This window comes from Rhipicephalus sanguineus, chromosome 9, assembly GCF_013339695.2.
Source record: "Rhipicephalus sanguineus isolate Rsan-2018 chromosome 9, BIME_Rsan_1.4, whole genome shotgun sequence".
In the NCBI taxonomy this organism is placed as follows: Eukaryota; Metazoa; Arthropoda; class Arachnida; order Ixodida; family Ixodidae; genus Rhipicephalus; species Rhipicephalus sanguineus.
Window position 1 is genome coordinate 65,061,856 of NC_051184.2, and position 15,855 is coordinate 65,077,710.

Genomic DNA, 15,855 nt, shown 5'->3' on the forward strand with positions numbered 1-15,855 from the left:
GCTAATACTATCGATGACGCTATCAATAATTGTGCTGTCGTTGGCCAGCGACATTGCCAAAATATTTGCGATAGCGTCATATATCAGCAATGCTCAGTTTAATTTATGAGCAATTTTGTGACGAAAGAAATAAATTATTTCCGCTGTGAAAATGCGGAAATATGTCCCATCAATAAATTCGCATTCAAAAGCATAGGTCGGCAAATTCACCCATGAGTCGACTCACTCAGACTCAGATCGGCCCGTGAGTTGGAGCGAGTCCCGGTGAGTAATATTTTGGTAAGCTTGAGGCCGAGTGAGTACAGTTGAGAACTCTTTTAGCCAGTCTGAGTCTGAGTGAGTCTGGTTGAGGAAAATATTGGTGATTCTGAGTCCGAGTGAGTCCTAAGCTCAAGATATATTTCTTCAGTGAGCTCCACCTTTTATTGCCGACCGATGGTCCTACCTACTCATCTTCAGCATTACTGTCAGCCTTATGTCGGCTTACGTTTATACTTAAGTCTATTCAAACATATCTCAACGCACTCGCGTTCATGCGGCACCTCAATGTTTATTAATCAGAGACGTGAATTGGGATGGGTGTCATGACCTCCCCCCGCAAACTCTTTCACGGGAAGTTCTTGATAAAAATATCTTGCGTGAGTCGGGTATTTCATAAAAAATATCCTTACTGGACTGCAACCACTGATAAGCCGTACTTGAAGGTATAAGATCAAAGGCGTATCGTAGGGCACCGATTATTTGAGGTATTTCCACTGAAGAGCGTTTACACCACGTTCGAAAAAAGACAGTTTTACGCTCACGGATTCATGAGTCGGCTCACTCAGGCTCACTCCGACTCAAGTCAAGCCGTGAGTCTGAGTGAGTCCGGCTGAGTAATATGTTGGTGAGTTTCAGTCCGAGTGAGTCCAGTTCAGAAATGTTTTAGTGAGCCTGAGTGAGTCTGGTTGAGAAAACTTTTGGTGAGTCTGAGTGAGCCCTCAGAGCAGAATATATTTGTTGAGTGAGTTTGAGTGAGCTCCAAGTTTTTTGCCGACCTATGTTCAAAGGTAAGCAGTTACACCTTCCAGTTAACAACGTTTAGTTCTTGATATTTTCATTTTGGAATCACAAAACGCAATATAAATTTGGAGCCACGCAGTTCCACCGCATGTGACGGCTTCCTTTCCACTTCAGATGAACAGTTCCAACTTAATTATGTCTCAGCCAAGCATTCTGGTGAATGAACACAAGCATGTCAACTTTCTTGCCCTTCAGCCTGCTCTTAATAATAATATCTGGGGTTTAACGTCCCAAACCACGATATGATTACGAGAGACGCCGTAGTGGAGGGCTCCGGAAATTTCGACCACCTGGGGTTCTTTAACGTGCACCTAAATCTAAGTACACGGACCTCAAACATTTTCGCCTCCACCGAAAATGCATCCGCCGCGGCCGGGATTCGATCCCGCGACCTTCGGGTCAGCAGTCGAGCACCATAACCACTAGACCACCGTGGCGGGGCTTCAGCCTGCTCTTCCTGCTCCACCATATACCACGCACTCAGGGAACCAACTTTATGCTGCAATGAGTTCGTGCGGCTGATCTTTTACTGTCGATAGTACTATAGAATTTGCTATCGATAACGCTATCGATAGTTCTTTTTTACCGTTGATAGTTCGATAGTGTCTCAACTCTCGATAATATCGATAGTGCTGTCGATAGTTCTGCATGCTTGTGTCCGTGTTAGCGGGGCTACGCCTTTTACTCACCGCACAATTTCAATAATTTCTGGCGTTTTACGTTCGCAAGTCACGGTATGATTACGATCGCACGCCTTAGTTGGAGGACGACAGATTATGTTTTACGACCTCGGGTTCTTTAACGTGCACCCGGGGAATCTAACTACACGTGTTTTATTCAATGTCGCCTCCATCCGTAATGCGGATGCCGAAGCACTTTTACAGTGAAAGCTGTTATGATATAACGAGGGACGTTTTTGGCGCCGTAGTTGTCCGCCGCCGGTGTCCGTAACCACTGTCGCGCGAAAAAAAAAAACTAGATAAGAAAAAAATATCCGGGATGGAGCGAGGTTCGAACCTGGTCCCCCTGTGCGGGAGCCCAGTGTTCTACCTCAGAGCCATGCCGGTGCTTGAAACTGCTTTGCAAAAATACCCTATACAGGCTTCATATCGGAAAGGAACCACATTAAGGTATGTAATGCAGTGTGGTAGAAGAGTAAAATAACAACCAGGCGTCACACAACGCGAATTCTGTAACCAGGCGTCACACGATGCGAATTGCGCAATGTGTGGGCTGTTGAATGCTTCCAACCTATTACAAATGCCTCTGCCATAATTCTTCATCGTCATCAGCCACAGCATCAACAAAGTGCATATAATGCTTTACATTTAGCGGGTACGACGGTGCTCCGCAGAATGACGAGAAATGGCATAGTGGCTGCTTCCCTACTTCACAAAAATTATGATGATTTATAGCGTAGTGAGTTCCTCGCAACTGCACTTCTATTGGTTGCCAAGGAAGCCCATAAGGCTCTCATGATCCATTTCCTCGGGGTCTCAATAAAGGTAATTTCCTCTCTCTCTCTCTTTCTCACGTTAACGTATGTTATGAAGCGTTGTGGGAGAGTTAAATAACGCCCGGGCGTCACACAATGCGAATTACGTAACTAGTGGGTCGTTTAAAGCTGCCAACCTATTACAAAGGGCTCAGCCATAATTCATCGTCATCGACCGTCGCATCAACAAAGTGCACAGAATGCCTTACAGATGGTACCTTGCTTCTCCGCAGAATGACGAATAATGTCGTGGTGGGTGCTTCCCAACTTCGCAAAAATCATGATTTGTGGCGCAGTGGGTACGTTGCGAGTGTACTTGTATTAGTAGCCACAAGAGAGTTTATAACAGGCTCTAGAAATGCCGCTCTTCCAGCTTTCGCTGTGACTGTGCTGCGCTTTCCGCGCAGGCCTGGCATTTTTTCAGCATGGTTGGATCGGTAAGCGAGGCTCCTGAGTACACGCGAGCCAACCATTATAGCGCAGCACGCGACCTGGAATTCACAATTAATTCTCGAAGTCAGCTAGATATCACTCCTTTTTCTCTCGACAAATGATGCTATGAACCCAAATGACCACGCCATAGACACAAAGTCCACGGCCATTGGCTGAATTGAGCACCGTGTGCTGTATATTTACCGCGGCCGCCGGGGGATGCCGCCACGTGTCCGCGCACTCGCTCGCGATGCGTCTTTAGACTAACAACTGAGCTTGGCCAAGCGATAGCGGCAATGGAATAATGTCTGCGTATCTTGTGATGCAGCCATGAAATGTAAAGGGTCGAAGAAAAGTGACGCATCACCCGGCCAACTAGGGTCGGTCGTAATTCAGTGACTATAAAATCACCTGCGCTTCGTATTACGGTATGTGTAAACGCGTACACGCGATTGACCTCCGTAGGATTCAAACGGGGGTCTTTCCCAATCTACAAAGATTGAACAAAATTTTCCCAACGCTGTATGGGCACGCCTGTCCGTGGTGTGGCGGCTCGCCATCTCTATATCACATCTCGTGGGGATGCCTAAACCGACCACCAACTTTAGATGCCTTTTTAGGCAAGTACAACCTATCTAATACTTTCGAGCAATGGGAGGCCCAGCTCGCCAGCTCTGACCCAGAGGTACAGCTTGCGCTTCTGGGTCACGTCAGGCAGGCAGCAGTAGCCAGTGGAACCCTGGACTTGGGGCCCCACCCATCGAGCTCATGACCCCTTATCCCAACCCTTATAAATAAAGTTGTACTACTACTACTACTACTCGACTGTAGTGGATTGATGTATGAATATTGTACTGAAGTCAAGTGTGGTGTCTCGCACACTTTGTAAACGATTGCGTATCAGTGCAGTGCGTACCAGTGGCGTAGCCAGGAGGGGCACACCGGGCCCGTGCCCCCCCTCCCCCCCGAAATTCTTTTTGCCATAGCATACCGAGCTCATTGACACTCGACCACTTCTGCCTGCCCGACCCCCACTTCAGATCAACGAGGTGCCCGCCCCCCCGAAAAAAATTTCTGCCTACGCCCCTGGTGCGTACATGCTCTGCATTAGCCTTCCATCGTCGTTGCGTGATCCATGAATGGGTGTACCTCGCCAACTGTCCGTCAAAAGGCCATTCTGTAGTGTAGCGAGAGAGCGAAACGTGACAGCGGCCACCGTGGGCGTGTCGTCTCGCCACGAGCGGCGGCGGCTGCAGCGTCCAAACCGCGAGGAGCGTGAGCACGATATCCACTGTCGCGCCTCGAGCGCTAGGCATGAGCTGCGCGAGAGGCGCGGAGCGTAGGTGGTAAAACGATGATGATTGTGAGGGATGATGATGCCGCTACAGATTACTCCCTCCCCCCCCCCTCCCCGCAGAAATGAAGCTTTATGAAAAACGATGGGGACGTATATACAAGAAGGTTCGTGACGCGAGACAAAGTGTCAGTGGGCAGTCCAGGTCGTCAACGTGAGATGACCATCGGAGACCAGTGGGTCTCTGGCGGGCGGCTCTGGGAGCTGCGTAACGGGCGGGGGTCGCGACGAATGGACGCTGTAGGCAGGAGCAAGGGCGCCCGTCTTTCTGCATGTCGGAACCGATCCCAGAAAGTCGGTTGGGCATGAGGAGAGGTGTTGGACAGGCTACAACAATGCCGATGACTGCTGGCCGCACTCAGGGCACGTTGTCTGCGGCGCGAGACGAAATACCGGCGGGTACGGTGGCTGTAGACGTGGGGAGGAGGCCTGCACAGCGCGCCTGCACAGTGGCCACATGTCATGTGGGCGGCGTCCTGTGTCAAGGGCTCCGGAGCAAATCTGCGGTGACACCGAGCAGGCGTCGTGGCTGCAGGCTCGGACAATGCACCTGTGCGCGTTGAAGCACCCTCGGCAGGTGGCACACGAGGGCTCGTGCGCAGGTCAGCAAGCTGGATTCCGGCCGACGTGGCAGGCGTCACATGTGCGGCTTGCTCTGCCATTGGAGAACCAGGCAAGTCGTCTTCAGACGCTTTGGTCATCGTAGCAGCGTCTCGCAAGTTCGGCCGTTGATGGTTTGGTGCTCGAACTTCAGCTGCGGTGGATTGCGAGGGTGATGCTGGTCGCTGCTGGCAAGACACACATAGTGTCGAGGTTGTTGACACGTGGTGATGTTTGACAGACGAGGACGACAAGTCCTCCACAATTGGGGAGCAAATAGCGGGTGGTGCGATGTACGCGTCAGACTCCAGGGCAGGCCGCAAGGTAGCGGTCGTGGGGTCTGACGGTTCCGAGGCGTCGCAGGCAATCGAGGTCGGCGAAGACGTGTGGGTTGCAGGCACGCGTGACGGACCTTCATACAAGGGTTTCGAAGGAACGCATCTGTCAGTGGGGAGATCGGTCGAAGTAGGCGCGTCTTTTACCTCGTCGTAGTGGTCGGACGCAGGAATGGATGCTCCTGTAGGCGCATCCGAGGTAGAAGGAGTCGTAGACGGGGAAGTGAGGTCTTTGTCAAGGTAGGGCTGCGGGCCAGTTGGTACCGCTCGCTGCGACGGAGGGGAAACCTGGAACTCGCGGCTCCACGGAAGCGGGCGGTACGTTTTTCCGTAGCAGGCGAGCACCGCAGCGCAGAGGTCGTTGTAGGGCAGCGGGCTGGAGGACGACTCGGCGGCTAGATGACACAGCTGAACCGGGAGGGCGTTCAGCAGGACAGCGTGCATCATCGGCTGTGCCTTGATGTCATTCACCGCGAGAATGGCATCGAGCCGCATAAACCACGCTCGGGGGTAGGCCGGGCGAAACGGCGGAACTGGAGGGCAGAGTCGCAGAAGCATGGCAGCGGGCCGCTCGGCGAAGGACGTGGTTGTCCGGGTCACTAATGTAGCGAGAGAGGGAAACGTGACGGTGGCCAACGTGGCCGTGTCGTCTCGCCACTTTATTTGGAAGGCGATTGCCGAAGCGGAGCGGCGGTGGCTGCAGCGTCCAAACCGCCAGGAGCGTGAGCACGATCTCTACTTTCGCGCCTCGAGCGCTAGGCATGAGCTGCGCGAGATGCGCGGCGCGTGGATGGTAAAACGATGATGATGATTGTGAGGGATGATGATGCCGCTACATGTAGTATTACGGAAGAATTAAACTACTGTGCCACGTAAACGCTTGGATAACGTCGCTACATGGTGTGATGGTTCGAGAAATAAAGACAGCAAGCCTAACATGCAGTCTGCGGGTGAGAACTCCTTTGCAGTATACGTCTCTTCCAACGTGAATGCTGTCTCTCTGGCCGAGCGAAACGTACGAGTTCCGTCGTTCCCTAGAAGACTGTAGGATTGAGAGTGTTGATACAACATGATTATGAGTGCAAACTTGCGCAACCGACAGGAGGGGACAGAGGAGAGGACACAGCGCCGTGTCCATCGTTCCGTTTCGCGAGGTTGTCAATAACAGGTTTGTCTGCTTTACTTTATTGTCATATCGTTCGATATTAAGCTGAGCGGGACCGTTTTTTTTTTGTTGCGATTGCCAGTGGCGCATCTGTTTATCAGTCGAGAATCGATCCACTCGGTAGGCCTAATTGTATTGCTCGCTTCGCTAGCCTGGTGTCAGCCATCTTGATTTTGAGGGAGGAGTAACGTTGCTCTATAGCAAAAGGGGGAAACTTTACCGCATTTAAAGACGAACATCGGGGACATCGCCGTTTCTCCCTTAAAGGAGCGAGGTTTCAATCAATTTTTTAAAGAGGGAATGGCGTCCATTTCAAGAGTGCACAGTGAAGTGTGGTATAGTTTGGCGGGTTGCGCCCTTGTGAACATGCACAAGATTGTGGCCAGTATAATCTCAAAGCAATCTGCTTTACCGGTAGACATTTCATGCCTGCATCTATTGTCGATTACGGGACAGCCAGCCATTCTTTATTACTGCGGTTCACGCACACATACACTAGTATTCTCAGTTTCATTTGTCTTTTCACAATAATATCGAGCACCTTTATGAGGCCCGCGTGTGCTTCTCGGCCCATACCCTACCACGTAGTGGGAAAGCACCTTTCCTTGGCAAAGCGGGGGATGGACGAGGAGCTGCTGAGCTCCATGATGACAGGCCGCTCAAACTAAATGTAATTTGCTCCTGCGTTTCCGAAGGGGCCGTAATAGGGAATGCACAGCCGGAGGGTATAGAGTTCAGGTGTGTATGCAGTGCCTGCGACAGCGTTTCCCAGGAGCAGCTACAGGCATGGCGTTCAACTTCGGTCAGGCCAATGGTCCGTTCGCGGTGGCGCTGCGGCCGGTCGTAGGCGGAGTCAACGGACCAAACGAAGGACCACCACCGCCGAACATGGCGTTCACCTATGCAAGCGTGTATCTTCCACCACCAGCCAAAGGAGACGGCTTCGCAACCTATTACCGCCGAACCTACAGGCTGCCCACCACTTCCCAGAACAGCCAGGTGGGGCGCAATCTTCGCCCGCCGAACTGGACAATGGTTCGCTTGCCCAGATCCCGGGAAAGTTCATACAGTGAACATTTCAGGACGGCCCAACGCCCGCAGGAAGAAGTGGAGGCCTACCGAAGGGCCAACGGTGTCACTGTCGAGGGACGTTGTGTGCCCAAGCCCATCTTGCACCTCGACGAATCCGGCTTTTCAGAATCTCTAACCAATGTCATTGAAGCTCGAAACTCTGGCTCGTCACCGACCGCACTGCAAGCTCACTGTTGGCCCGTAGCACTCCGCGGAAGAGACGTCGTTGCCGTTGACTGCACTGCAAGCAAAGGAAAGTTGCTTGCCTACCTCGTCCCGGCCATTGTACATGCGCAGCGCCAGCCGGTCTTGCAGCACCCGCCGGCCGTGATGCGCGGGGGTGGGCCTATCGTTTTAGTGCTGACGGCGACGCGAGAGGTAGCCCAGCAGGTTGATGTCGCTGCCCGCGAGCTCTGCGGGACTTCACGAACCCGGTCGATCTGTCTGGTGTCCGGTGATCGGAAGGAACAGCAGCTGGAACAGCTGAAGCAAGGCGCTGATATGTTAATCGCGACGCCAGGTCGCCTCGTAGCCTTCATGGAGGACTGCAAGGTGAACCTGAGTCACTGCACATGCTTGGTAATAGACGAAGCGGACCGCATGTTGACGATGGGGTTCTGTAAACAGCTTCGCATCATTTCGGACAACATCCGACCGGACCGCCAAACGTTCGTGATGCTGCAATCGCAAACCTGTGATACAGACCAGCTCGTCGACGAAATGACGACGGACCCTGTCATCGTCACCGTCGGAGCCGCGACCCAAGAAGACCAGAGCCGGGGAGCCGAGCACATCGTCCTCGTCTGCAAGGAGGCCGAGAAAGAGGACAAGCTCTTTGCCCTTTTAAACGACACAATGAACGACGAGAGCGACCGGGCCATTGTATTCGTCGAGAGGAAGCAAACTGTGGAGGACCTCGTGTCGAGCATGCGCCGTCGGTGCTGGCCAGCCGTCGGCATTCACGGAAAGAAGACCGAGCACGAACAGAAGTGGTCGTTGGACGCTCTTCGGTTGGGCAAGGCGTCCATCTTGGTGGCGACCGACGTGGCGGCAAGGAACATCAACATGGACAACGTGCGATACGTCATCAGCTACGACTACCCGAGCAACCATGGCGAATACCCGCGCCGCCTGAAGCACGCGACGGCCAGGAAGTACACGTTCTTGGAACCCAATGACTACGCGCATGCTAGGGAGATGATCAGGTTCTTCCGCCAGACTAAACAGACGATACCGCCGCAGCTACGCAATCTTGCGATTAAGACATCACGAAAGTAGGCTGTTGCTATACGTTAGATTTCGGCTTTATCACGTCGCATTGAGCATGCAGAAACGTTCCTAAATGCATAAAATATTAGCGCAGCGGAATCATCGCTCGCCGTTGAAAAACGTCGGCCCTGCCACAACGAAAATGAAACATTGCTCGGCCTTCTACAAGCCGGAGTGCTCTCTGCTGTTCGAGCCCCCGAATCGGATTCTGCCAAGATTAAAGCCCAATTCTGCGGAAAACGCTGTCTTTATTACCTTCTTTCAAAAGATCAGGCCAACAATATCCACTCCGGGGGGGGGGGGGTGCGTGGTTATGTTAGCTTATTACCTAGATCTATCGTCATTAGGCACTTTTAGTTTAGCGCGCGCAACGGCCTAGCGCACGCAATGCGCGAGAGGGAGCAAGACTGCGTATGCGCTGCTGAGCCTATGAGAGATGCATGCGTTTTCGCGCGCAGGAGATGCGCACGCTAGATCTCGGCGCTTGCGTTGCGCCCGCTACAGCCGTTGCGCACCTTAAAGATCTCGACCTGCCAAGAGCAAAACAGACAAGATAGCCGCGACCGACAGCAGCACGGTGGTTGTGGCAGCGAACGAATTCCGTGTGAATTTCGGCGTTAATTGCCCTTGATTTGGAGCTTATGTAAGTAGCCTGAACCCAATCGGTGAACAGGTGCAGTGGACTGGGATCGCTGCTCAGCCGGAGCACAACGCACGATGACCGGGCACCGTCAGTTCCTGCGCGCCGGCTATTTTGTCAGGAGATCTTTCCCACAAAGAAACAAGAACCCGATCGTGACGTGAAGCGCCGCGACGGATATGTGAATTGTGCGCGGGGCGTCGTGTGCAGAATCCCTTTGAACTGTGGTGGTTGCTATGCGTGTCAAACCGGCAGATGCCTGAATGATCGCCTGCAAAAGCATGTCATGTGTTAGAAACGAAAAGGATGGTTCTAGCCATGCAGTGTAGCGCAAGTAATTGCACGTCCGTGTTCCACCAGGCTAAGGTGATTAGGTCGCCCACGGACAACCCTCACGCAAACCCTCATTATTGTGGAATCAGCTTTCATGACACTTCATGACACGTGAAGAATGCCCATAAGTAAGAGAGCTGGCATTCTCGCCGGGTCTTCTTGTAATTAGCGTTTAGCAGTCCTTGTTCGGTTCTATCTTTTTTTTTTCTCTTCTTTCAAAATGTCGGTAGGAAACAAATTTTCAGCTGGCAGTAAGCGCTCGTCTTCGTCGTCTCCGTGTCCCTAGTGCTGCTTCGCTTAGCACCGCCTTAACCAAAATCGAAGTTCAACTGGCCCAAACACTCAAAACCACCACTCGTCGTCGGAAAAGCTCGGCTTGTCTCATGCCTTGACTTAGTTATTACAGCTTATCGCATCGCCACCAGATAGCGCGAAGCAGCACTCATGGGCAAGCCTCTTGATGCTCAGGCGCAGTACACGTTACAAATGTTGAGCATGGCAAGCTGTAGGAGGCAGCTTCAAACGTATCGTACGTAGCGCGCAGCACGTTGCGGACGTACAGCTTTACACAGAGCTAAAATCGCCTATTAAAATTCAGAAGCATTTCTTAGCACTTTGACCGTTTCTTTCTTTAATTTTCTATCTATCTATCTATCTATCTATCTATCTATCTATCTATCTATCTATCTATCTATCTATCTATCTATCTATCTATCTATCTATCTATCTATCTATCTATCTATCTATCTATCTATCTATCTATCTATCTATCTATCTATCTATCTATCTATCTATCTATCTATCTATCTATCTATCTATCTATCTATCTATCTATCTATCTATCTATCTATCTATCTATCTATCTATCTATTTTGTCGCCTCCTCTCTAGTTCTCGTGGTCGCCTCCTTAACCTGTTATGTACCAAAATTGGCACATGAAAGTATAAGCGTATCACGAACATGACTGGTCTTGACATGAATACCATGACATGCCCGTCGCGCATGTCTCACCAGGCCCTCTCCGCCAGTCACGTGTGGTACATACTTATTCTATTTATTTATTAATACCTCAGATACTACAGCGCAGGGTTTTGCATGAGGGATGGGCTGTTATTTAGTGACAATGATTCAATGGAAGACTTGAACGCGTGCGTGTGGGAGTGGAGCGCGGCGACTCTGTGTGGGGCGTTCCAGTCCCACGCAGTCTTCACAAAAAAGGAGCGCAGGTGCGCAGGAGTCTGTGCCGGCGGTGGGGGCACCGCTGTGGTACGAGTGCATAGGACATATTGTCGTGGAGGGTGGTTCCTCCTGTGGATGAAAGAAACCATCAGTGTTTTAGTTGTGTTTAGTGACATTATTCATTCGCTACACCAAGAATCCAGGTCCTCTTGAAGTAATCGAGAGTCATCATCGTTATGGAGAGGGCCATAAACGAGGCAACCATCTGCGAACAGACGCATGTTAAATGAGATGTTGGCGGGGAGTGTATATTAGATAAACGAGGGCTTGGGGTTCTCCAAACCGAACTGGGCCTCTGCTGGAAGAATGTTTGTTAGCACGGGTGCGCGCATGAGGGGGGGGGGGCAGGGGGCGCCCCCTTCCCCTTAGTCACCTACACCTAAGAGGGGTGGGGGCGAAGTCGAAGTCTGCCCCATACATTGACTTAATAGGAGGAGGGGGCCCTGCGATGAAACTCCCCCCCCCCTCCTGAAGGGGAACCCTGCGCACGCCTATGGGGTAGACCGCAGACGCGGAAAGTGAGTTCTCGCGCCAGTTGGTGGGCCTGCTCGTTCGGGTTGCAGACAGGAGATCCGGAAATGTTTCCCATGTGGGCCGTGAACCATGTTATGTGTGAGGTCGGGAAATTATGTTCTCCCCTTTCTTGGTAGAAGAGCTGGTTGACAACCGTAGCTGCATTTGAAGAGATGAGGGCCACCGAAAAAGTTCTATAGCCTAGACGTGCGAACGCGCGCAGAGAGGATATCGTCGCCATTCTCTTCAACTCTCTTATGTACGGCATGTTTAGTAGGCATTACTCTGCACAGAGGACGGAAACAATTCCGGTATGTGTCTTTGACAGCCGGAAGAAATGCATAATCTCTGGCGCAGGAGGACGGCGTCATAATTCCACATAACGGCATATACGGACTCGATCCCTATTCAGGCTCGTTCATGTTTGCTACGAAAAGAGGGGAGCTAGTGGTCAGAATGTATGTGAAGCTGTTCAAATCTATGCACATGATAAAGTATCTTTATTGAATAAAGCGCACGAATGATAGTTTATTTCGTTCGTTTATTCATCACACTTACACTGAAATTTCGTAATTAACCCGCTTTTTACCCTTATGTCACATATATTTTTCTAAATTTATTACGCTGAGTTTTCATTTGTATTCGAATAATGCACCTTACTCCTGCTACCCGGCATTTCCTACACGCCCTCTAAGTGGGCATGTGCCACTGTCTAGCACATAATCATCATCAGCAACGAATCTCTAATATCGGCCGCCGAACACCAACACCCAAGACGTCAGCAGCGATATCACTTCTCCCGTCCTGCCCGTCCTCCGAATCGAAAAACAGAATGGTGCAGCAGCAAAGGCGAATTAGGGGTGAATACCTCAATAACGAAATCTATTGGGGTAAGAGGTTTAATGCGGACTTGTATCGGAAAAGCAAAGTCGGATGGTTCCTTCGCAAGCCTAACTGGAACAACATCCAGCTGCAGCCGTTCGAGCAAAACCTCTATGAAGAACATCCGGCCACGGCAAGCCGGTCGATCGCCGAAGTGGAAGCTTACAGAAAGGCCAACGGTGTATTGGTGAAAGGGAACGACGTGCCGAAACCCATCCTCGCCTTCAACGAGTCCAACTTTCCGGACTTTGCCTTCAAGGGAATCGAGGCCCGACGGGATTGCACGTTACCAACCTCCATCGAGGCCATCTGCTGGCCCATCGCACTCTCGTGCAAGAACTATCTCGGCATAGCGGAGACGGGATCGGACAGGGCTCTCGCCTACGTCCTCCCGGCCGTCATACACGTCAGCCGCCAGCCGCCCAGGAAGCAGCAAGACGGACCCGTCGCCGTTCTTGTGGTTCCGACGCGCGAGCTGGCCAAGAAGATTCACAGCGTGGCCTCAGACCTTGGCAACCATGCCGGGTTACGCAGTGTGTGCGCCGCAAACGGCGACAGCAAGGGAGGCCAGTACGCCGAGCTCAAGAAGGGCTGCCACATCTTCGTGGCCACGCCTCGACGCCTCATCGAGTTCCTCGAAGAAGGCAAGGTGAACCTCCACCGGTGCACGTACCTCGTTTTCGACGATGTGGACCGCATGCTGACGATGGGCTACGAGCCCCACGTCCTCAAGATTGCCGAGCTTTGCCGACCGGACCACCAAACGATAATGTGGGCCACATCATGGAAGAGGAATCTGAAGCCCCTTGTAGAAGACCTGCTCGAGGACTACGTAGAAATCAGGTTTAATCCGGCGCCGCTGCCCGTTGAAAACGGCGTGGAAATGACCGTCGACGTGTCCCAGGAGGAAGACAAGGGAGAAAAATTGGCTGAACTCCTCAACAACGTACTCAAGGAGAAGACAGACAGAGCCGTGGTGTTCTGTGACACGAAATGGAAGGTCGATGATATCGCTTTCCAACTGCGACAACGTGGCTGGTCCGCTATCGGCCTTCACGGCAAGAAGCTACAAATAGAGCGGGACTGGGTCGTGTCTATGTTCCTTAGAGGTGCAGCGAACGTGCTCGTTACGACGGACAAGGTTGCGCAGGACCTGGATTTCGACAACGTGCGGCTCGTGGTGAACTACGACTGCCCGGACTCCTGCGAGCTCTACGCCCACAGGTCGAGGCACGTCAAGCGCCCGGGTGTGCCAGGTGCTGTGCACACGCTCATCGTTCCTGATCAAGGGCTCCAGGCCAAGACGCTGATAGAGATTTTGGAGGATGCCAAGCAACCGGTCAATCCAAAACTCCGCAACATAGCGAAAAATGTTCGTTCCAAACAATAAACGGCCTCAGACCGGTGGTCGGCGACGTGCTCAAGTATCACGGCGGTCCGGAAAAAAATTCAAACTATTAAAAGAAGTTATTAAAATTGCCTGCCTTCGATGAACAATACCTCCGATACCGTTTCTCACTATATGCCTTCACATCCTAAATATTGACTCGAATTTATTGTATATCAAATGCTTCTGATCTAACAGAACCCAGGATTTCAGCTAAGGTCATCCCTCGCGGAATTGTTTTGCCACATGCGATGTACAGTCTCAACGGAAAAAGATTAGCTTAAGTGAACGGTGGCCGCAGCCGCAAAATTGCGACACGCGGCGCTGTTCACGAGCACGCAGATAGCGAGATTACCAAGCACATTCAACTTTCCAAAGCAGGGGTGGCCGCCGGCGGACCGGCAGAACGCAGCCCATCTTGCTGTTGCCCATCCGAATGCCCATATCTTAAAGAAATGCTTGTTGATTTCTTATCAAGCCAGATGTGGCTATGCACACGATATCCTTTTTGTTTTTGTTTTTCTTTTTTCGCTGAAGTTGCGAGCAACCGTCTTTATTGAACTTGCCCAGAAAAAGCTGCTTGTTAGAGCGCTTTCCGCCAGCCACCCCTGCTTTGGAAAAAGGAGTGTGCTTGGTACTCTCGATATCGGCGCGCTCGGGAGAAACGCAGCGCTGCGGGTCGCAATCTTGCCGCCTCGGCAACCGGTCACTTGTGCCAATCTTCTTCCGTTGGTACTGTTACCGCAACGTTCCGTCCTTGGACACTTACTGCGTCTTTTGAATGGGTTTAATTGCAGATACTTAATTGGTTTGTGATTAGGATGATGATGTTGGCGATGAACCATGCTTTATTGGCGCCCCGCCACGGTGGTCTAGTGGTTATGGCGCTCGACTGCTGACCCGAAGGTCGCGGGATCAAATCCCGGCCGCGGCGGCTGCATTTTCGATGGAGGCGAAAATGTTTGAGGCCCGTGTACTTAGATTTAGGTGCACGTTAAAGAACCCCAGGTGGTCGAAATTTCCGGAGCCCTGCACTACGGCGCCTCTCATAATCATATCGTGGCTTTGGGACGTTAAACCCCAGATATTATTATTATTATTATTATTATTATTATTATTATGCTTTATTGGCACGTACCCACTCCGTCCTAATGACGAAAAGTCGGGCGGATATAAAAACACTTGGAAGTTATGAATTTATCTCTCGGTCTCAGTTTACAAGTTTAAATGCGACGCATTTCTTAGAGAACTAAAGGCCCTTTGAGCGTTTCTATCTATCTATCTATCTATCTATCTATCTATCTATCTATCTATCTATCTATCTATCTATCTATCTATCTATCTATCTATCTATCTATCTATCTATCTATCTATCTATCTATCTGCTACGTATGAGTGCTCTCATGGTCGCCTCCTTTGGTTGCCGCACGCATGTTCGGCATGTGTCGCACGTGCGACAAACGCGTGTGCGGCATTTGTAGCGGTTTTCAAAGGAACGCCGCGTGCGAACGCATCAGCGCCGCCACTCAGTCAACATATCAACAGTGCAGCGATGTCAGCATGATTGTCGCGCTATCTTTTTGCCCACTGAACATCGCGACTCCCACAGGCATGTTCGTGGGCGTCCTCTTTCGGGCAAGTTCTTTCGTTCCACCTGCAGCATGGAAATTTCCACTCTCGAAGGCAGCGACGGCGCAGACGCAGCACTCTCGTGCAGCTCATTTCGCTTCTCTCGAATATTACAGATAAATAAGTGGACAGGTTAGTGCTACTTACATTAAAACTCTGGAGATTTTTCTGCAGTAACGAATGAATAGGAACAATGTGTCCACAAACACGTAAATAGTGACATTTCTCGCCGCAAATGCCAGCAGGGGCGCTTACTTCATGGCTGTGAGTGGTACGTCGCGAGCGCGATGTAATTGAATGCGAGACATTGTAGCCACGGGAAGATATAACGTTTAGTTCTTCGTTCGTGTGCGCATAGTCTGTGCGATTAAGCCCACGGATGAATCATGCCGCTCGGTGGCCTTGCGGCGTGAGCACTGCTCCTTGGCAAGAGCAAGCGCGGTGGGCGG

General features: G+C 51.4%; 2 protein-coding genes across 2 annotated transcripts; both read left to right on the forward strand.

Annotated features, from left to right (window-relative positions):
- Positions 1-7,229: 7,229 nt before the first annotated feature.
- On the forward strand, positions 7,230-8,792 carry LOC119405603 (probable ATP-dependent RNA helicase DDX5). The gene has a single exon (XM_037672436.1). It carries the CDS (start codon positions 7,230-7,232, stop codon positions 8,790-8,792), a length of 1,563 nt encoding a protein of 520 aa, XP_037528364.1.
- Positions 8,793-12,340: 3,548 nt separating this feature from the next.
- LOC119405604 (probable ATP-dependent RNA helicase DDX5) lies at positions 12,341-13,780 on the forward strand. Its single transcript, XM_037672438.1, has one exon. It carries the CDS (start codon positions 12,341-12,343, stop codon positions 13,778-13,780), a length of 1,440 nt encoding a protein of 479 aa, XP_037528366.1.
- The last annotated feature ends 2,075 nt before the right edge of the window (positions 13,781-15,855 follow it).